The sequence below is a fragment of the Poecilia formosa genome, unplaced genomic scaffold (assembly GCF_000485575.1).
Source record: "Poecilia formosa unplaced genomic scaffold, Poecilia_formosa-5.1.2 Scaffold180, whole genome shotgun sequence".
Lineage (NCBI taxonomy): Eukaryota > Metazoa > Chordata > Actinopteri > Cyprinodontiformes > Poeciliidae > Poecilia > Poecilia formosa.
In genome coordinates, this window is record NW_006800119.1 from 345846 (window position 1) to 367690 (window position 21845).

At 37.9% G+C, this 21845-nt stretch overlaps 1 protein-coding gene across 17 annotated transcripts in view; it reads right to left on the minus strand.

Annotated features, from left to right (window-relative positions):
- Positions 1–21845, minus strand: part of LOC103147315 (inositol 1,4,5-trisphosphate receptor type 1-like) — a 124655-nt gene that overhangs the window by 53321 nt on the left and 49489 nt on the right. For 7 of the 17 annotated variants that reach the window (XM_016678333.1, XM_016678319.1, XM_016678324.1 and 4 more), the window contains 9 exons: positions 21385–21505; positions 21118–21302; positions 16856–17004; positions 14753–14864; positions 12920–12955; positions 7417–7452; positions 6507–6554; positions 5092–5221; positions 2046–2230 (listed from right to left, as the gene is read on the minus strand). In XM_016678333.1, the coding sequence (XP_016533819.1) occupies positions 2046–2230; positions 5092–5221; positions 6507–6554; positions 7417–7452; positions 12920–12955; positions 14753–14864; positions 16856–17004; positions 21118–21302; positions 21385–21505 (1002 nt within the window). The remainder of the gene's footprint in view (positions 1–2045; positions 2231–5091; positions 5222–6506; positions 6555–7416; positions 7453–12919; positions 12956–14752; positions 14865–16855; positions 17005–21117; positions 21303–21384; positions 21506–21845) is intronic. The other 10 variants (XM_007565585.2, XM_016678332.1, XM_016678331.1 and 7 more) reach the window with 5 other exon arrangements.

Here is a 21845-nt window from a genome sequence, read left to right on the forward strand (position 1 = left end):
ATAGAGTTACCAAGATCTGACCACTCAGACTGACCGTCTGAGTGGTTTTCTTTGAAACAGACTCAGTCGTTTGCTTAATCGATCCAAAGTCGTGCTACCGATAATAATTTGATGCTGATGTGTCAAAAAATTAAATACTTCCCTTTTTGTAAAACTGATGCCAAAGAACGACACTCGACATTCCTCAATAACTTTTTTGTTACTTTTCGTGTGGAAGCATCTGTAAAATTGCAACTTTATTTTTATAATATTACAACTATATTCTCATAACATCATGACTTTATTTTTGTAATTAACAATTAAATAAATTGTAGCCTGGTGTTAATATTCTGCAATAGATAGAAGAAGCTGTAAATGGAAGAAGTGGTAAAGCATGCTTGTCAAACAAGATGGCAGCTCTGTGCGTGCTGACATCACTCTGGCCTGTTAAAACACAAGAAGTGCATTGATGGGGGAGGAAAAAAAAATATCAGCATTTTCCAAAAATGAAATCTTCAAAAACCAAAATTTCAGCACATTTCTGGATTAAAAATCCTTTTTGATCATCCATCATTTTGGGAAAAAAATCTAACTTTTTGTAGAAACAATAATAGAATTTAAACAGCTGCTATAAATAAAATGAGAAATAGAAATAAAGAGTTTTAATTTGACATTTAAATGAGTAAAGTACTTTTTTGATGATATTATAATTTCTTGAGCTGCATGTGGCAACACCAAATTCTAATATACAACTTCGCTCCAAAATACAGTAAAGAGCTGCTGCTGTTGTATTGAGGTTCCAGATCACTCAGGTCTTCTGGTTCTGGTTCTGCTGTGCATCAGGAGAACCAAACATGGAGAAGCAGCATTCAGCTTCATATACTCTACTACTCAGGAACAAACTTCCAGAAAACTGCAAAACTGCTGAAACACTGAGCTCCTTTAAATCAGGGCTAAAAGCCCACCCGCTTAGAGTTGACTTTGATTAGCAGTAACTAGAATATTGATCAACATATTTAATCATATTGATGATTTTGATGATGGCACTGAACAAAATCATGTTTATTGTCATAATTGGTAAATTTTTTATGATGTAAAGCAAATTTGAACTGACTTGTTGCTAAAAAAAAAGACATAAAATGACAGTCAAGTCCTAAAGTTTCACTGAAGCAAGTCGAAGATCAGGCTGCAAGAAGTGATGTTTTCTCAAGTTGCACCACAGAACCTACTGAAACCAAGTCTGTGGGTTGGATCTTTCACTGCCCTCTTCCCATCAGCAAAGCATGACCCAGTTAAGATTCTGGCAGGAATGCCAGGCGGCCCGAGGCGCTGGGCGTCACTCTTCCAGGCAGCGCTGCAGCTTATGTAACTGGGAGTCAAGCCAGCGTACACCTAAGAAAGTCAGGCCCCGTCAGGTAACAGCAACATGCAAATGGAGAGCGTATTATGCAAGATAGCCGGCAACATCACACACACTGCACAAAACCACAAACCAAAATGCCTTGATAGATGGTTTTACGAGCAGCACACAAACACGCACATGAAGCATGCACAGACACACCGGTGCAGGCCAGCAGTACACCCTGCGACGCTGAAATAATTTTATTGCAAACAGTGGCTCTCTTGTCCTGAAAACTTCCGTCTGCCTAACTCCCAGAGAGTTAGGGTTGCCTTGGTAACCCCTGGTGAGCCGCGGGGAAGCAATGATGCGTTTGTCTGCACAGCTTGGAACTTTCCCAGAAATCTCGTGTTCATGCTTTTGTTTTTGACTTTTTTTTTCCTCCACCACAAAACAAAATGTGAATAAAACAAAACAAAAAAAAACAAGTCAAGGTACTTTCCTACACCTGGCTGTAGATTGACCACAATATTTCCTGAACCTGAAAGGTGTGCGCAGCAACATATCTCAGTTCAGATTCTAATCATGCCTTACCAACTGGAATGCTTCGAGGAGTCATGTAATCAAAACACACGAACACACACACACACACACACACAAATGCTTAACCCCAACTGAAATGTCACACCCACAGAGAGTACGCATGAACTCAGTAACCTGCGCTCACCTGGATGACTGTGTTTCCACCCTCCAGCAGTGCGATGGCCAGCAGGATGCTCTCCTGGAAGATGCGGTCGCTGGTGGCGTTCATGATGAGGTCGATCACCAGGTCGGAGGCTCCTTCTTTGTCGAGGTGGCACTGGACCTCGGCCAGACTCAGCTCCCCTCGACCCCCGATGCCGGCGCTCACCACTGGAGGCGAAGAAGTCAAACTTATCAGAATCCACATCTCAACATCGCTCTATTAACCCTTCAACAAAGTTTTTACCAACAATGCACTGAAAAGTAGCTCATATAATGAGCTCAGCAGTGTTTGCCAATTGCAGCTGGCTAGTCTGAAGGAGCTGAGTGGTGGTGCTAGGTTTTGGATGCCTGGTTGGTTGCCAATGGAGATAAAATGGTTTTTCAAACATGCATTAAAAACATTTTGTCGAACATTTTTTGAAAACGTACATACAGTGGCAGTTTTTTTATATGGGCAGTTGCCCAGGGTGGCATCAGAAATGGATGGGGCACCCAAGAAGGAAAAAAATAAATACATTAGATGTCCACTAAAAGAGTTTGCAACTAGTGGAATGCATGTGTAGTGGAGTAAGTTTCACTTATTTGCTTTTGAGTACTGGTCAGCATTGCCCGTTTCTGCTATAACAAAAACAAAAAACAAACAATTGCTTGCATTGGTGGGGGTGCAGAAGAATTAAGGTCTTGCCAAGGGCAGCATTCCTCCAAGAACCACAACTGAGTACATATTTATATTTTACACTGACACAGTCAGACATACTGATCAATCTTGATTAATTACTAGAGTGTCATTAATCTGATGACATTTTTTAATTGATTGACTTGTTTACACATAATCTTAAGGGAGTGGCACATATTGACATTCATTAGCTCTGAGTCAATTCTTATTTTGGACTATGTTTCAATAAGCTCTGCACATGTAGAGACTGAATTTTTATGTAATTTGTCTCCCATTTATCTTTGAAAAATTGGGTAAAGTCCCATCAAATGTGATGAACAGCATCTCTGACTAGATGGACTGCCCTGTATTTCATCTTTAGCCATCATCCCATCAGCGCTGACCACCCTCCTTATCCCATCTTTGCTGAAGTGAAGCTTTTCCACAGCATGATTCTGCCACCACCGGAATTCACAGCGAGAAAATAAACTTGCCCCTCGGTCTTCATGATGCCGTTTCTTCACTTATGTTCGCCAACAAACCTCTGAGACGTTCCCAAAATGTCTGCATATTATATATGAAGAGTTGTTAAATTGAAAAGAGGAGGCTAAGAAATGGATCTTTGGATTTCCATTTTTAAACTCCTTTTTTTTTAACCATTCATCATCTTTCTCAGTCTTACCATGTACTAGTTTATGTTGGCAAAATCCAAATAAAATAGGTTTATTTGGATTTTATATGTTAGCCAAAAATCTGGTCAATAATACTTTACGTTCTAGTAAGATTAGATCAACTTGGAAAAACCACCAACGCTCACTAAGTCAACTTTAGCGATATCAATGTGATCAATTTGCAACTGTTGACTTATATGTATTGTAGTACGGTTAGTCCATATGAATGTTTGTATTTTTTTTCTTTTTCACTATAGTCTTCTGTTTTATGCTGTGTGACATTCTGTTGTGTGTGTGTGTTTTCTTTTTTTTTAAGTTTCCTAAACAGGAAACTTAAAAAAAGTTTTGAAAATGACAATATGTTCTCAATCAACTTATCTGGTTAAATAAAATGGAAACATTTACACCAGTGGTTGTAATGTGACAAAACGGGGAAAAAGTTCATGAAGTGTGAATATTCTCGCAAGGCACTAAAAGTAAGAAACGAAACAAAAGTTAAAAGAACGGAATAACCAGATAAATGCACGATCAAAACAAATAAGGCAACATGTGGTCGCTTTATTAGAGGAGGTTGCAATTAAATGATCTATTTGGAGTGGAGGTTTACAGACTGACTCATGCGCTCAGACGCCACACACAAACCACAAAACTACAAGTGCCTTTAATCCACGGAGGTATTTTAATTCCCGCTGCTGCCGCCATCCGACGCACGCAGCGGAGGGAGGAACCGGTGACATAACGGCACCCATCAGAGCCATCTCTGGCTGGGTAGGCGGGCTGAATCAACAACGCGTCCCGTTCTGCACAGCGCTTGGAACGCCGGTCTCCTGGCAACGACACGGCCAGCGTCGGGCCAAGGAGAGAGCCTTGGGAAGGCTTAAAAGGAGCGCAAGGTCACTGGTGTGAATTAGGTCCTCTGTTTTCTCTGTGTGTTACAGACGAAATGATGCAATATGAGCCATTTTATTCGAGGTAAGCCTAACCACAGAAGGATGACTGGACGGCAGTTTCCCCCTGCGTTTGTGTTCTGTTTATTCATCTGAGAATCTGATTTGTGAAGAAAATGTGTGATGTTGATCGGCAGACTCGACCCACAGTCTGTTCCCTGCTACCCACTGGAAAGAGTCAGCATTATCTGTATCTTTTCTGTGTAATCTGTGTAACCGACAGTCGTTTCCGACATGAAACGACTCAAAACAACTCTTTGATGTCAAATTTACAATTAATTTCCTTCTCAAATTTACTCAGGGAAAGCCAGTTTTGAAGCACAAACACTCAACTGCAACAACTGTCATAGCGCAAAAAAATAAAATAAAATAGGTAGCTTATAAGAAACTCAATTGATATATCTTTAAAATATCACTTCCATACTCATATCAATGCATTACAAAGACCAAGACTTGCATTGCACTTTTAAATGATAAAGGAATTGGAACATCTTGACTAAACTTCCCCTTCTAGAGAGCTCTTTGAGATTTTGCACGTTTCACTTTTGCTAATCAAATCGCGCATTGGGCTGCCTAAAAAAAAAAAAAATCTCTTTATACAACATCCATATTATGGCTTCAGATCTGGAAGACAAAAGAAAACTCATCTGTTCTAGAAATATCTACGTATTGATTGAAAACTTCCTTAGTTGCAGTACATGCTGTCGCATCACACAGTTTATCAGTTTCCCCCCACCCCCATAATGTTTAACTCACATGTGGGTGATTTTCCTTGAGCTCCGGGTGTGAGTGGGCCGTTGCTGTAGGATGTGAGGCTCTCTCTCCTCTGACCGGGTTTAATGTTGCCATAGTACCGGTTGACCAAAATTAGACGCAAAGCCTCACCCTGTTGGAGAAACTCGGCATTAGGGTGAAAAAAAAGAAAGAAAGAAAAAAAAAAAACATTCTGTTGAAGCAATTTAACTCCAGTCCAACTTATTGCAACAATGTGGCAACAAATTTAACTAAAAATCCCACAAGACAAAACTATTAAAAACAAATGGCTACACAGAAAACAACTTTTTTTTTTGGATTGCATGAGCAATATGTAGATTTTTGTCATTACTGATCAACACTACCCTTCAGATGATCAATGTGAAGAAGGATCTGAGTCAACTGACTCCATTTTTATATGGTTCCTTTTAGATTTTGTAGCTGTAAAACATTTTTATACCCATCTGTTAAGTAAACATGCTCAAATCTTCCATATGATCCAATTTAATTGTACATTATCTTATGAAAACTTTCTATTATACTGTCTATTTTTGAAAACATCACAATTTGGGCTGGTTGACTCCTACAAAGTTAGGAAAATAAGCAAAAAAAATGGAAGTATGTCATCTTGTCTTGAAAAGCTAGCCAAGAGTTAGCCTCAGATATCATAGCATGCATCCTCAAGTTTTTTTTTTAATTTGTATTTGCTGGCGTCACAGCTAACTTGAGTGATTTTCCATTTTCTGCCACCTGAATAGCCTTTATTTGACTGAATAAAGCTATAAACTTAGCCTTTACCTTGACCTTGCAGTTAGCTGGAAGCTAACCTCAAGCTAGAAGCTAACATCGAGGCGAATGTGGAACTGGGGGTTGAGAAATTGTTAAGTGTCGATAAGTCTATCATCTATCTATCATCTATCTATCATCTAATCAAGTCAATAAGACTTGATTAGATGATAACTTGTAGGCTTGGGAGAAAGTAAAATAGTCGTTTTAGTAAACATCTACACCGTATATGGCTATTTTGGAGAAGAGATAACCACCTTCTTAGCACATGAAGAAATTACAATATTTTAAACGACAGACTTGTAGAGATGAGACCACAATGAGGCCTCTTTCCCCCCCACAGCTCTTTCCTGGATCGGTGGAGAACACAGTAGCACGGTGGCAGCATTGAAGGATTCTTTGTAAAACCACCGCGTTTATCGGTAAAAAAGATTGAGAACCGCAGGTGATGTCCTCTCCCGCTGATCTGCCTCACATGTTGCATTCAACAGAAGTGTCAGCGGAGTGAATGGGCGCCATGCTGTGGAAGCAGCGTGACCGTGAGCGCTTCGCAACAGTTAGTCAGCTGCTGTCGCATGGCAAAAACAGGGATGGGAGTCTTGGACCAGACCACGGCAAAACACTTTACCTACCCTCCTCTGGTCCTCCACTTGCTTCAGTGGCTGGTTGGGATCAAGCTCCTTAAAGGTGTTGTGAGTAAGCAGAAAGCATTGAAATAAGAAAAAAGTAAATAAAAGAAAAGTTTGGAAAACTGGGGGGTTGGGGGGCAAATAATTAAGAGAACAAAACAGGTGGGTTAATCCTGTGCAAATTAGTTACTTTACAAGCATGCAGGAAACGGGGTGCAGATTCGATCATGCAGTTAAGAGGGAAGTGGTTGTGTCAGGGAAGATGTGAGGTTGAGTCAAACTCATGCGAGGTTTCATGCAAGGGAGGACAGCTATTCAGTCTAAAAGCAAGCAGCACCTGCAATATTTTTAACGGGGGCAGTTTGTGTTTCATCCTGTGACACACAAACATTAAAAATATCACACCGTCCAATCTCAAAATTTTGACTCATGAAAAGCTCAGCACAATCTCATGCCCACAGCACGACGCGGGGCAATTTGTCGTGCTTCCATCGCCCTCCCCCCGAAACATTAGAAACTGATACAGAAGCAAGATAAAAGTATTCACATGACAGAATGCCAAGCTGCCCTGAGGGGAGTAAACATAAAACAAGATAAAATGTGCAGCTGATCCGAGTTACTCACACGCACGGTTGCAACAGTTTGGCATGAAAAATACCTCATTCATGCTTCCAAACCCCAGCTGTACTGGCATGAAACTGGAGTTTGGCCAAACACCAAAGACCCGGGGTGACTCGGGCGGAGTCGTAGAGGTGGATGGGGGCAATTCAAAGACAAAACGCACGAGAATGGGCAGGGATTCTTATCTGCCTAGATGAAGAGATGTGAAACACCAAGCACGAATGTGGCGGGATGGAACCGGTGTATCACGAATGACCCGAATCGTCAGGCAACATCATCTTTAAAAACACACCTCTGCAGGGACTTCGGGTTCAGGCGGAGGTGCCAGCTGATTGGAGATAAAAGGATGATGTTAGTTAAGGCGGGAAGGGGTTAATTTTCTTGTGTTGTTCTTGCCTTCAACGTGCATCGCCCTCTTTAAAAAAACAAAACAAACCCTCATCATAATATATCTATACAGGTCTACCGGATTTCTATAATCCACTAACATGCACGACTGGACTTAATGTGCATGGCTTGGAGCAAAGGGTGGAAGAGAACATTGCATCGTTTTCACGGCTTTACTGATGAGAAAACAGATGAGAAGCAGCATTGACCTGTTCCGGCAAGAAAGCAGAAGCTCTGTGAAGTGGGGGGTGGGAGGGAATGCTTTGTCTTCTCTTTCGCATCGACTTTGGTTACGGTGCAACACGGTAGTGTGCGTTTAGTGACCCGGTTCCCTTTTAACCTCCTGCCCATCCCAAACAATGACACTGCAAAGTATTAGCAAAACACACGATATGCATGCAATCTGCACCAATTTATGCACTGATGTGTTGCTCTTGTACAGATACAGCAAAAACGTAAGAAGGAACAATTTGCAAAGTGGTGGCAAAAGAAGGTGAGATGAAACTAGAGCTTTGATGATAGCAAAAATATAAAAAAAAATTTAAAAAAACCCCAGAGAAAATAACCACAGATAACCTCGCCTATCATGTTCAGAACGTGCAAAACCGAGTTACACAAGTCGTCTAATTTTAAACATCTCCAGATATATTCAGCAAAAAAAAATAAATTAAAAAAAAGAAACAAACAAACCACAGGAAAAGGGAAGAATTAAAAACATCCACTTCTAATTTTGGGTTTTGCTTTCAACTGAATGCAAACAAAAAAAAGAAGAAAGATCATAACATTATTGCATTCAGGAGTGGACGATATGGACTTAAAGTTTTATCACGATATTTTGTGGTATCATCACGATAACAATAAAAGTTACGATAACTATTCATTACTTCTTTTTAGATGACTGTATTGCTGCAATAGTGTGTCGCAGCAATCATCGACATACAGACACAAATGCTGCTCTTGGAAAACATTCCCATTTTTAATGCGCGTCTTGAGGACATGAAAGTGTGATTTGTATCACTGAACTGCACACACCAATTGCATTTAATTGTATTTTCGAACTTATTTATATTTTTTATGCTCACGTTGATCAGAGAAAAATAAATAGTGAAACTAGCAATCCTGACAATATGGACAGTTCTGGAAGCTTTTTAACATCTGTTGGACTTTATCACGATAATAATAAATCAAAATTTTTATCATAAGAAATGTATCATGATACATGATAACTGTTACAATAAATGCTCACCCCTAATTGGATTACATTATTATTATTAATTAAAATCTGGAAATAAAGAAAGCCGCTGGGAAAAGTAATTAAAAAAAAAAACTTTAAAGCCCCTTAATAGTTGTTTAAACTGAAATTAATTTAGCACCTAACAGATACAGTTGCACAAACGACACTCTTCGGTGTGGAATTTGTTACCAACAGAAGAACAAAGCAAATTTCAGAAAAAGTTCAAAAGGTGTAAGAATCTTTTAGAGAGGAAATCATTTTCAAGAGACACGTCCGGCTGTTGTTTCAGGTGCCGTCAACAGGAAGTGGGACTTTACGCTAAATTGAAGTTTAGCGTATTAGAGGTAGGTTGCTCCTCTTCATGTGTTCATATTTCATCACATTTTGCAAGATTGCAAAAATGTTCCACTTATGCTACAAGTGATGCATACAGAGACTGAGTTTTTAGTTACGCAAACTGTGCTAACTGTGCTAACTGTGCTGAGCGCAAAGCTAATAAACAGCTTAAAATGTCAACCCGAGTCATTTTGTCTTTGCTTTGAAACATGTTTTACTGTGGAGCTGTGCAACGATGATTGCTCGCTCTCACACAATCTGTTCTGTCCTGCCTCTGGTTCAAATGTAAATAACAATGGATAAGAGAAAGGAGTCTGTGCATTTTCAATAAATTAATAAGATATTAAGAAAATCTAACCCCCGAAAAAGTAAAGCTACTTTGAATGAATGTATAGAATGTTACATAGCACATAACTAGATTCTGAAGTGTGCAAAAAGGGAAAAAAAAGAAGTGTTTTATTTTATTTTGCTAAGAGTAAAGGAAATGTATTTTCATTCTTTCAAGTGGATTTTGTTTCTACGGAGGAATCATTCCCATTACCTTGACTGCAATTGTACATTTTCAGTGATGCAAAGAGAGCACTCTAACTTTTGTTTTTTTTTTTTATTAAATCATCTTTTTAAACATATATTTATTTATTCAAGAGAAAAAGGAACCTGCTATAATCAAAGTCAGAAATTTACAAAATTAATGAAGGGTGCAACTCTAATTTAAAGAAACACACTGACTGACACTGGCTCTTTTTCTAGTTACATGAGGGGGACATTTCAATCACAAATAAGATCAGAATTAGTTTACATACACACATGCACACACACAAACTTGGGGGCTGGGTATGTGGAAAAGTAAACATTGAGAACCCAGTTGTGCCGCTTTATGGTGATTAATTGTGCAACTGGACAGGAATTTCCCTGCATGAAGTCTTCTTTAGCATCAACAACCATTTCCACAGAAACAATTTCATGCATCGTGCAAGTGACTGAAGGCACATTCAGACTCTGTCAGCGTGATCGAGTTTAATGCCTTCTCCAATTTTGTCGTGCGGATGTTCATCGTTTGAGTAATCCGGCCCCTTTTACTCGGCCAAAATTGCACCTGCGACACTTTTAGCTATAAAAACAAAAAAGATGCTTCATCATTTTGACTTGACCTCCTTAGATTCTTAGCATCATATCCACTCATGTTTCCTGCTGACTCTAAATTGTCTCAAAAGTAGTGGTGGGGAAAAAAAAAGTGATGCAAAGAATCACAGCGGCAAAAACAGCTGACAAAAAAAGATGTTTGAATCTCTTGAAGGGGCCAAAAATAGCAATTTTTCTCCTTTTTGAAACACGAAAGCCTTCAGCAATAAAATGTTAAAGTAAGGAAAAAAATAATTCTGCAATCTTCAAGCATCAAGTATCTACTGATCAAGTGTAGTAAATCCTCGCCTCTGTAGTAGTAGTTTAAATCAAGGTTCAACATCCTACATCTGCAGCCCTTTTAATACTTTTCATGACACAGAATCCCACATTACTGATAAGTTTAAATTCCAGAGATAAAAACGGGGGAAACCTAGATTAAAATATTGTTGCCACTTGTGCAACTTCTGCTTGAGAGCTGGATTGAGGCTAAGATCTGAGCAGCCTCAGGTTAAGGAAACTACGACCAGGGCTGCACGTTGTAGTGAAACATCTAGAGCTCCCCCCATTGACTGAAAGGAAAAACTGCTGCCCAAAACTTAAGAATTGCCTGCAAGCAGAAAAGTTAAAAACTCAGTACATTAGGGAAAAGGTAGAACTTTTGAACATAAATTTAAAGACTGAAGAACCTGTAGCTGAATTAAAGAGATGAGAACACTTTAAAAGTGAAAAAAAAAAAAAAAATTAAATTCACATTGAAAAATCTGAGTCTAAATTGTGCTAAGAAAAATAAATGGGAATGTAAAAACAAGGAACACACACAAGCATAATCAACTTTACAACCTTGGCGTGAAGCCCAAACATGTTCATTAAAAGAACAGAAAAATAAATCAGGATGGTTTTACGTGGTTTCTCCCTGGCTAAGATGTCATCATGTTATTGCAGGAAAAATTAAATGCAACCTGAGGGGAAAAAAAAAATCATAATTACTCTGCCTCATCCAATTCATCCAGCATTCTGGCTGAATATGCAAAATCTGGTGCATGGACTGGGCAAGAGGCTACAAGAAGCGTGACGCAGACAGTCAGACAGTAGTGAAACTAACAGCTGCACTCATTCCTGGGGTTCTTGGCTTGATGTTTGGGTTTGGGAGGGGCCTAAGCTCGTGTGTGTGTCTGTGTTTGTGTGCGTGTGTATATGTGTGTGGTGTGGTCGGTCAGAGAGCAGCATCGGGTTAAACACTTGTGTTACGCAACAGGTACAGGGATGGTGTAACTTGTAGTTAGCGCAGGATGAGAGCAAGAAAGCATGAGTAAACTCTTGAGTTACCGCTAATGGGCAGAGAGTTGCCAAAACAAAGCGCTGCTCTGGGAGATAAACCTTTATTTTATTTTATTTTATTTTTTTTGGAAAGTGGGGATTTCCAACACTTCTTCACCAAACAGCCAGTAACAGGGAGGAAAAGGAAGCAGGGAGAGCAAAACAGCAGCAACATGGTAGAGAAACTGAGAGCATGCTGCTTCCTGCAACTCTGGAAAGACCCTTTCCAATAAATACGCTCCATTTCCACGTCTTCGTCGAGTCCCTCGTACTCAGCACTCTCTTGTATTGTTTTTTTTTTTCACTTCTCAATGTTTTGAGGTGGTTTTAACAGGTTCTGCACGGAGTTACACAAATTCTACCGCTCTGACGGAGTGTTCTTTCAGTTTTGATGCATTTAACGAATTCGGGAGAAACCAGTTGGTGGCTTGAGATTATGCAGCCTTTGCCGTCAGCAGCATTAGCAGAGAGTCCACTTCGATCCAATTTCTAGAGCTGCCGTTTGTGCCAACGTCTAGGAGGCAGACACACTTTGAATTAATGATACATTACGTTTTCTATATTTTTCTGTATATTTGTGCAGAAAAACATGTGGGCGTAAACGCGAGGAAACAAAGCACATTTTGTGAAACGAGCTGTGAAGAGTGTCTGTCACTCTTGATGTGCACCTGGTTCGCTTAGTGTGTGTTCAGTGTGAAGATGGATGTAGATGAATTACTGCTTCAGCACAGGGTACGTTACTTTTAGGTGCTCCCTTTTCATTTTTTTCATAATATTTCATCATGTACGACTGTCCATAGAGGTCAAATAATTAGAAAAGATTATGAAGTTGAGAAATTTGTGCCTGGAAGATAACTAAGAAAAAAATATATATATGTATGAGTACTAAAAAAAAAAAGACTGACATGGGGTTAAATGTGCTCAATGGAAGATTAATTTGAATCCTACAAGGAAATATTACAACTGGCTGATGAGTAAAGAAATGTTTTTGATTTTAATATTTGTTAAACTACAGCAATGGCTTAAATGGACCAATGGGAAAACTTTCAATATTCTCCAAAAAGTATTGAGCATATTTCACAAGCATAAAAAACACTAATCACTGTTGATCATATCGCACATTCAAATACGCCAAGTAGCTAAACATGTGCAAGCAGGACAGACAAACATATTGGATCGTTTGAACTAGAAAATGTCGATAATATACTAGATTTTGACAAGCAACTCTTAATAATGTAAGCAAACACGGAACAAGGAGGGATGAACTAATGAACTAAGCGGCTGACACTGTCGCAGATGGGATTGCGAAGCTCAAAAAGCCTAAAGGGCGATTATGTCTATTTTATTAGTGGGAGACAGATCAATGAACGTCACAATAGTAAGTAAAATGATCAACCTCAGCCACATCCATTTCATCATCAAAGGCAATCAGCTGCAAGAGAGAAAGTATAGGAGGCAGACAGTTAGTAGAGCTTGTTAGTGAGTTGAAGCTCCCGTCACAAATGTGCACATGGAAAGCTTTTTAACAACAAAAACATACGGTGACTTCCGCGTTTATAGGCACCTGTGGCGAAAATGTGTAAAAAAATAAAAAAATAAAATCCTTAAAATGTATATTTAAAAAAAAATAACTTTAGTTTGAACCAATTTATCCAATAAACCTGATTTTAATGAAAGAATAAACATTCTCTATTAAACGTACTTTTCTTGTGAGTTTGATCTTATGCTTCTACAATAAAACACAAATATTTAAAGGCTTTTCACACATCGTAACCACGGCCACCAATAAGTGCAGAAGGCACTTAAACATGTCATGTTAGTAGATGATATTAGCTCATCTACGACTAATTAACTTAGAAAAAGACTGAGGAAATAATTGTTCTAGCAGAGTTTTTACAAATATTTTGGGCACGCTGAAAAACACAGAATCTTACCTAGTAGTTTTGGTCAAGTTTCTAGTGCAAATATATAACGACACTTGAAATAAGACAAAAATAACTTACTGAAAAGTTCAGCAAAAAACAGGAGCTTCTTTTAAGTCAATAAATCCTCAATATTGATGGAAAAGTACTTGTTCCATTAGGAAACATGAAGAAAATGTCTTGTTATAAGTCAAATAATCTATAATAATCATAATGTTAATGGAACAAGATCTTGTTCATCAATATTAAGGAATTAGTGACTTAAAAACAAACATACATCTCTTATTGTACAGTTATGTGTGAATTAGTTTTGTCTTATTTGAAGTGTACCAAAATATTTGGACAAGAAAGCAGATGGAAATTACTTAGTAAGATTTTGTGTTTTTGCAGCTTGAGATTTTCTTCAGGGGTCTGAAATAAGTGATAATATATTATGATAATAATGTAAAATAAAATTGTATTCTTCATTTAAGCCAAATGGCTAACTAAATCCCAAACCAGGAGATCAGATTCATGTTTCTGCATTAAAAGTCACAATATAAAGTGACTGTGATTTTTAAAGACTGTGTTGATCATAGCTGACAAACTGGTTGCATCGTCAGTTTTGTCACCTCATAAATCTACCTGACATAATTAGCTTGCATCATCTGTGCAATGAGAACAACCTGATTCCCTGCAGTCGGTCCACAAATATGGACAAACTGGAGACTTTGTGCAAAATAAAGTGATCAAAATGAGAACATCAAAATGTCTATTACGTTATTAAACTTTTAGTGTCTCTCCTACACAAAATAGAAAACCTAATAAAAGTGATTATTAAAAAGTTGCCAAATGAACCTACAAAGTAAATTCAGAACCAGTGACGGATCTCTAAATCCTATTTTTATGTACTTAGTATAAGAACATAGTATGTACTTAGTATTTTTATGTACTTAGTATCGTAATTTAGTATAAAATTAGTTTGAGTTAGAACAGAAATCTTCAGCAGCAAATGAATGATATATGAACCAAGCATGTTGTTAATAATGTTAATAATGTGAATGCTTTCTGTCCAGCACAAGTTATTTTTGTAGGATGTAAACCATTTTTAGTGCAAATTTATCCCATCAACTGCCATAAAAAATATTCAAACTACAAAGTTAGAGTAATATCCAAACAGCAGCAGAGACTTTTCTGTACAAGTTAATAAAATAATTTCTGTGCAGTAGTCAAGCTCTTGGTGGAACAAAAATGGAAAGAAGTCATATCCGTTAGTCTTATTTTAACGTTTTAGTTAACCAACAGAACAGAAACGACACTCGGCGTACCTTCACCCCGTAGCCCCGATCTTTCGTCATCATTTCCCTGAGCGTCTGCAGGACTTTGATGCACAGACGCTCCTCATTCTCTTCCAGGAGCTGCTTGGTGTGTTTGATCAGCCTGGTTACAGAGCGGGTGAAACAATCAGAAACATTTTGACATTGTGTGACCTGGAGTGTCCAGCTATAAACCAACGACAAGCAAATGAAGCAACATTCATTGGAAACAAAGTAAGAGACCAAATCAATGGTTTAAAACATTATTTGAAAAAGGAAATTTGTATATGATGATGTCAACATCAGCAAGAGGAGAACACGTAGCAATGGAAGAGTAGTTTTATACCGCTGAGCAAATCACAAATAAAAATAATTATGTTTTTAAAGGCTTAAGCACATGTGTCAAACTCGAGGCCCACTGTAGCTTTTATGTGGCCCTCTACTTTAGTGAGACATGTAAAAAGAACCTTTAAAAACAGCTGTGTGGTTAAATATTACTTTATCAATTGCTGTGTTTCTGTTACAGATGTGCACAAAACAATATTCCACATTTCCATTAAATAAGAAACACTGTTAAAATCTATTCATTCACACGATAAGTCATTAAAACATATGCCACGCTATCATACTCCTACCACTTTCTGTCACCTTTTTCATGCTCCAGTGTAGACATCCGGTTGTTGATCACGTGACTCACGTGTGACGCAAAAACAAAAGTGTTTCCATTTCAGTTTTGCAAAATAAATCAATTCCAACACGGCCTAAAAAACCCCCCACCTCATTCTGGAAGCAAAACTTTCAATCATTAAACAAAAATGGCAGCGTTTCCATTAAGCAAATTTATTTTTGAAATGTCAAATTGCACAGTTATATGGTCAATGGAAACGCAGCTAGTCAAATCAAAGCCGTTTTTATCAGCTGTCAAATTATATGAATGTGAGATGAGGTTCAATATTATTTGATTTGAAGAAATACTAAGCAAATGCGTTTGTCGATTAAAGCCAGGGAGTTGGCTTTGCTTTACTTTAAATGTCTTTTTTATTTAAAGACTTTCCTCTTCATCAACATACTAAAGTGGCTTCTCTAGTAACTGATGCACTTTCATAACATGACTAACACCAAGTGTCTTCTGTTCCAGTTGATGAAAACTGGGCCAAACATTAAATGCCATACAGGCTGAGCCACAACAGTACCGTTTATGCTAATTAGCTAAACAGTTCTTGGAAAATCCTTCGTTTGGTCCAAAATGTCAGGCTGAGTCCCGACTGGTACCGCTGAAAGAAAACCCATTTTTTTCTCCCTGTGAAGTTCAGACTCTAATTCTAAATCCTTCTAATCACATGCAAAGCTCTTAATGGCCAAGCTTAGACTCGCATGAAACCGTTTATTGTTCTCCATACAAGAATCCTTCACTCTGACAATCCCGCCCAATGATTTCATCCTGGAGTTTCTAGCAGTGGAATCAGAGGAGCAGCTTTTGGCTTCAGGATCATCTCCCACCAAACTGGCAACCTGTTTTGGTTTGATGGCAAATACATCCTCGAAAGAAAGTTTTATTTCAACAAATTTCCTGTTCAGATTTTTATAAAAATTTCAAAAAGGTCAGGTAATATTTGTGGCTCTAATGCTGTTTTATTTCACAGCAGGGGACAAAAAAGGCTCTTTGGATTAGATGGTTAAAGTTAATTAACATCTTAATTTCCTAACATTCTGAGAAAGGACGTTAGGAAATTAAACTGAATAAATACAATTTGCATAGTTGGATTTCTTAACATTTCTTTAAGAGAAAAATCAGCAACTTTTTGAGTTGGTCACTTAGAAAAAATAAGGACAACCTACAATCATCCAGTTATTGTGGGATGTTGTGCAACAAGCTGGTGCAGTTGGACAAATGACAAAAATACAAACATTACATAATCTAAGCTGAATTACTCTTCAGTTTATTGTTGTATACAGCTATGACTCAGTCTTAGCAAGCTGCATTGCTTCCCCATGAAAACCATTTCATTGATAAAATAAAATCAGAACTACTGTAGATAAAACCGTTCAACGCAGCAAAACAAAAACATTCAAAATGCGCTGAACGCACAACTTCCATCAGAACTCGAGGCTCACTTTGATATGAATCCTCCGCTTTCACACTTCTTGCGAGCGTCCGTGTTCTCGGGGAAGAGCAGCTCGGGGCGATGGAGGACGTCCACCAGGACGGACAGCTCGGCTTGGACCAGCGGCCTGAGTCGGTCCTCCAGAGCGGAAACGATGTCCTGCAGAGCGTGGACGTAACGCCACAAGAGGAAAGTTATCGAAAAGGAATCTACAGTGAATTAAACAAAAATGTCTAAAGATTTAGCGTCATGGCGACTTTTTTTTTTATTTTTTAGCTAAATTCTAATTGTTAAGGTTTTACATATAAGGAAAACTCTTCTTACATGAAACGTATGGCAAGTTACTAAATCTGGTTTTTGACACTATATGTAAAGTTTAAAATGCACACCTTTCAATGTTTTCTCCAAAGCACTCCTGGTGTTTCCATAGTTTATTGTGATGTCAGCACGCAAAAGGGCGGCCATCTTGCTTAACAAGCCTGTTTTACAGCTCCTATTTATTTGGACTTTGAATTCAGGTCAATTCCGTGATGGAATAACAGGGCCGGGCTAACACTGTTATATTATGTGAGTAAAGTTATAATATTAGAAGAATGAAGTAATTCTATGATTACGCCAACACAAAAAACTAAATTTAATTGAAGAGTGTTGAGCATGTTGTGATGTTATACTTTGGTATCTGATTTACAGATAACACTTCGTAGAAATAATTCACCTTTTAACACATCAGTGCCAAATTATTAAATATTATCAGCAGCTGGACTTTGAAACAAAGGAGTGTTTGGAGAAAGAATCAGCTGGACTGAGCTGGTTCTGTCAGACCTGCAATTCTGAGGCAGCTTTTTTTCCTCATTAAAAGCAACTTTTTCGTAATTTTACGTCATTTTTTTCAGGTTCAATTGCATCTATTCTTTTAGTTTAGACGCAGAATTCTCGCAAATTCTCATTTACGAGAATTTACTATATTTCTAGTAAATGAACAAAAGCCCTAATACGCCGTCGTACAAGTGACAGACGGAATGATTGAAATAAAAAACTTTTTAAAATATTTCCTCATTCGTAATTTTTTATTTTTTTTATTTTTTTTTAAGAAAAGGCAATGAGAAAAAAAAAGAACGATTAAAAATGGAAATCGGATCTGGTATAGAAAAACTAAAACTTACATCAGATTTTATTTCCAAGCCAGATGGCCCAGGTTAATAACTAGGGTCTTTTTTTATTTACGACAGATTATGTGCAGTTAAATAAAATAATACAATCTATCCTATTTATTTTTTAAAAATCTATAAATTGATGAAAGACAGATAAATTGATTAAAAAAATACAAATACAATTTAGTTGACCTTTTGAACCAAATGCTTCAAAGAATTAAATAAATACATTTCATATGTATACAAATGACTTTGGTAACAACTAAACTGCAAGTCAACATTTTAATTTACATGGAGCCTACAAAAGCAAAAACTTTAATGTTTTATCATTCTAACTGCAGGTTTAGGTCATTATCAAACAAACCATCTGATTAGGATGTAAGAAAACCCAAAAAACTAAATGTGCAGCTGGGAAATGACAGAAGGGAGAAGCATTAAGTGAGGACAATTAAAACCAGAGGAAATGTACTGCCTGGGAGGAGGTCGGTGACTAACCAGAGTCTGCTTTGAGCACCGTAACAGAACCGTTCAGAGCTCCTGTCACGATAGGGTCTGTTTGCTTTATCAGGAAAAGAATGAATGCCTCAGCCGAACAGAGTTTCCTGTGTCAGTCCCGGATAACAGCTGATCTCATTCAGGGAGGTCACTGACTGTGTTGTGTTTGTTTTTGTTTTTTTTGCACATTTCCAGTGAATTTTTGAGTCATGCTTTGCAAGTAATTGGGTGTAGCAACTTTTCCCATCACTGAAAGTCCTATTTTTATGACTGACTTGCAAAGCTACTTCTACAGAACCGTCTAGGAGACGGAGTTACAAAACGCATGACGCCACTCCTGGGAAGTACCAAGCGTCAACGATCGCACTGAAGTCTTAATTATTTGCAGGTGGCCCAGACAGACTACTCAACAGGAACCATGTCTGTTGGCTGAGATTTTTTTCTACTATGTTTGAGCTTCAGACTCAAGCAGAGGCGGAAACACGTTGCTGTTTTTCCCCTAAATGGACTAGATTAGGCTAAATAGCAAAGATAAAATAGTCAAGAAAAATACGACTTTGGTTCTCAAAAGTATCCACATGATAAGGCCATATTTTGTGAATTAAAATGTTGAGACCACATTAAATTATATCCAAAATTTTATATCTGTAAAACAAACAAAAAAAACTTTTTAAAAAGTACATTAAGCTGATGGAAAAATACTTTCTCAAAACATATTTTCATTTAATTTTAGTTTTCAATCTTCTTTAAAATCATCATCCCACATTTTGACTGGGTATTAAATCCCAACTTTGACAAATAATAATAGTAATAATAATAACTAATAACAATAATGATACTAATAATAATAATAATAATAATAATAATAAAACATCCGGTCACACTTTATTTGAAGGGGGGTGAATAAGACTGTCATGACACTTTCATAAACATGACATAACACATGTCATGAACATGAATAAGCCTTCATGAATATTTATGACTGTTGTCATAAAGCGTCATTCGGTAAATTATGACACTTTTAATACAAAGTTGACATTATTCAAAATGTCTTTGTTATGACAACTTGGCATCAACCAGAAAATCATTACTGATATAAATGTGTTATAAAAGTATTACTAATTGCACTTTAAAAATTAGGTAACTTTATGTTATTAAAGGTAAAGTTTAAACAGTAATGATTTCTCCCAAAGGTATGAATCATTCTTGGCTGTACTGTAGATTCGTTTTGAAAAGGAGTGGTGTAGTTCAAAGAATTAAAAAAATTAAAAGAAATCTGTCATGACAGACTCCAAGATGAGCATAAGCCACAATTGCAAAAACACAAACTCTTCCCAAGTATTTTTGATTTTGTTTCTTGAGCAACTTGAAATTAGGCAGAAGAATTAACAGCAAAAAACAGGAATTCTTGCAAGTCAATAATCCCATAATATTGATGGAAAAGGTCTAGTTCCACTTATAACTAGTACCTTTTCATCAATATTAAGAAATTATTGACTTAAAACAAGCTACTATATCTTGCTGAAAAGTTACTTATAAGTTAGTTTTGTCTTATTTCAAGTGCAGTCAGATATTTGAATTACAAACTAGACAAAAATACTTAGTAAAATGTTGTGTTTTTGGAGTGAAAGCTGATTGTTCAAACTGTTGCATCCAAGTAGAGCAAAGGAAAGTTGAGCGTAAAGGAAAAGTGTCGAAGCAGAAGGCAGCGGAGGTAGGAGTAGAGCAAAGCTGCCCTTACACAAAGGAGCAACGAGCTTTTCAAAACGGTCTTTCTGCAATGCCAGGACAGGACAAGAGGAATTATGAGTCAAAAGAAACAAGATGATAATTTAACTTAAAAAGTCATGGAGACACCTCAGGTTCACACTTAAATGGATATTATTTCAGTCACAAAGAGTTGCTTCTCAGAAGAAGTGTCACATTAAGAGGTGGTTAAGGTTTGGAAAGGATTTATCATTTATTTTCAAGAATCAGAAATACTGAATTTTAACATGTATGGAGACAATTTGTAGAACCACCATATGATCAGTACCAGAGGGGGAAAGGCAGAATGTGCATGTAAATGAATCACATTGGTTTTAGTTTTGTTTTGATTTCACCACTGCCACTAGGCATGTGCATATTTAACTAATGAATTAATGGCTTGATCTTTGGTTGTTGTTTTTTTTTAGGTTTTATTGGCTCTAGTGGCCTTTATTTGAGGGTGGTTGGACGGGAAATTGGGTCATGAGAGAGGGGGAAGGCATGCGACAAAGGTCAAGTCATCAGGTGGGGAATTGAACCTGTGATGTCGAGGACTAATGCCTCCTTACGTGGGTTGTGCTTTACCCTTTACACCACACCAGCCCGGATGGCTTGAAAATAAAACTAATTTAAATAAAAAAAATGTAGACTAAAAAAAGAAAAGAAAAGTCCACAAGATTCAAAATATTGCATTTCCCCACCCTCACATTTAGTGCCACTGTTGTTTTCAAGTTGCCTTTATGTTATTAATTAATTTATTCTTTTTGGTTTCCATTGTGTCATTTTCTCTGTCTGAGCTGTCAGATCATTTCTGACAGTTCAGACATGAGCATTTGCATTTTGGACATTTCAGGTCCAAAATGCAAACTCTGCTACCAACCTGGAGCTTTTCAATGATGTTCCTGTAGTCTTTAGAGGCGCACAGGCTGGACTCTCGCCTGGACGTGTTCTTAGCCGACTGCTTCCAGTTGAGGAGCGTCTTCTGCACGACGTTGTTTGGCTTGACAAACAAGTTGTTCACCTGACTGTCGAGGTCCACCGGGATGGCAATCGCTCTGCTCTTGGCTGGGAAAGGCAGATCGACGCGGCGACTTTAACGAGGCTCACCCAGAGGGCGGCGTGAGCCTCGTCGAGTTTAGCTACTCACCCACGTCTGAAAGCACCTTGATGCACCCTTCCACCGAGTGCTTCTGGGCAGGGTTCAGCCAGTTGCAGTGGTAGACCCTGAACACTCCCTGCAGCAGCTGGACAAACACTGGCTGACGAGTCTGAAAGGCAAGGATGAAATCGAATCATGTAGGAAATCAACGCAAGGACAGAATGTGAACAGGACACTCATGGATCCAAGCAGGAAGAATAAAAGTATCATCTACTACAAGTTTTCGTACCGCTGGAACTTTACATCACTACCACAAGATGTCGTTTGGTTTTACTGACATTTTACACAATGGATCAATACAAGGTAATAAATAGTTGTGAAGTGGAAGGAAAATAACAGTTTTATATACATACATAAAAGTCTAAAAAAAGTGTGGTATGTATTTGCCAACCCCCTTTATGCTGAACACCCTAAATAAAATTCAGTGTATTCAGAAGTCACCTGTTTAG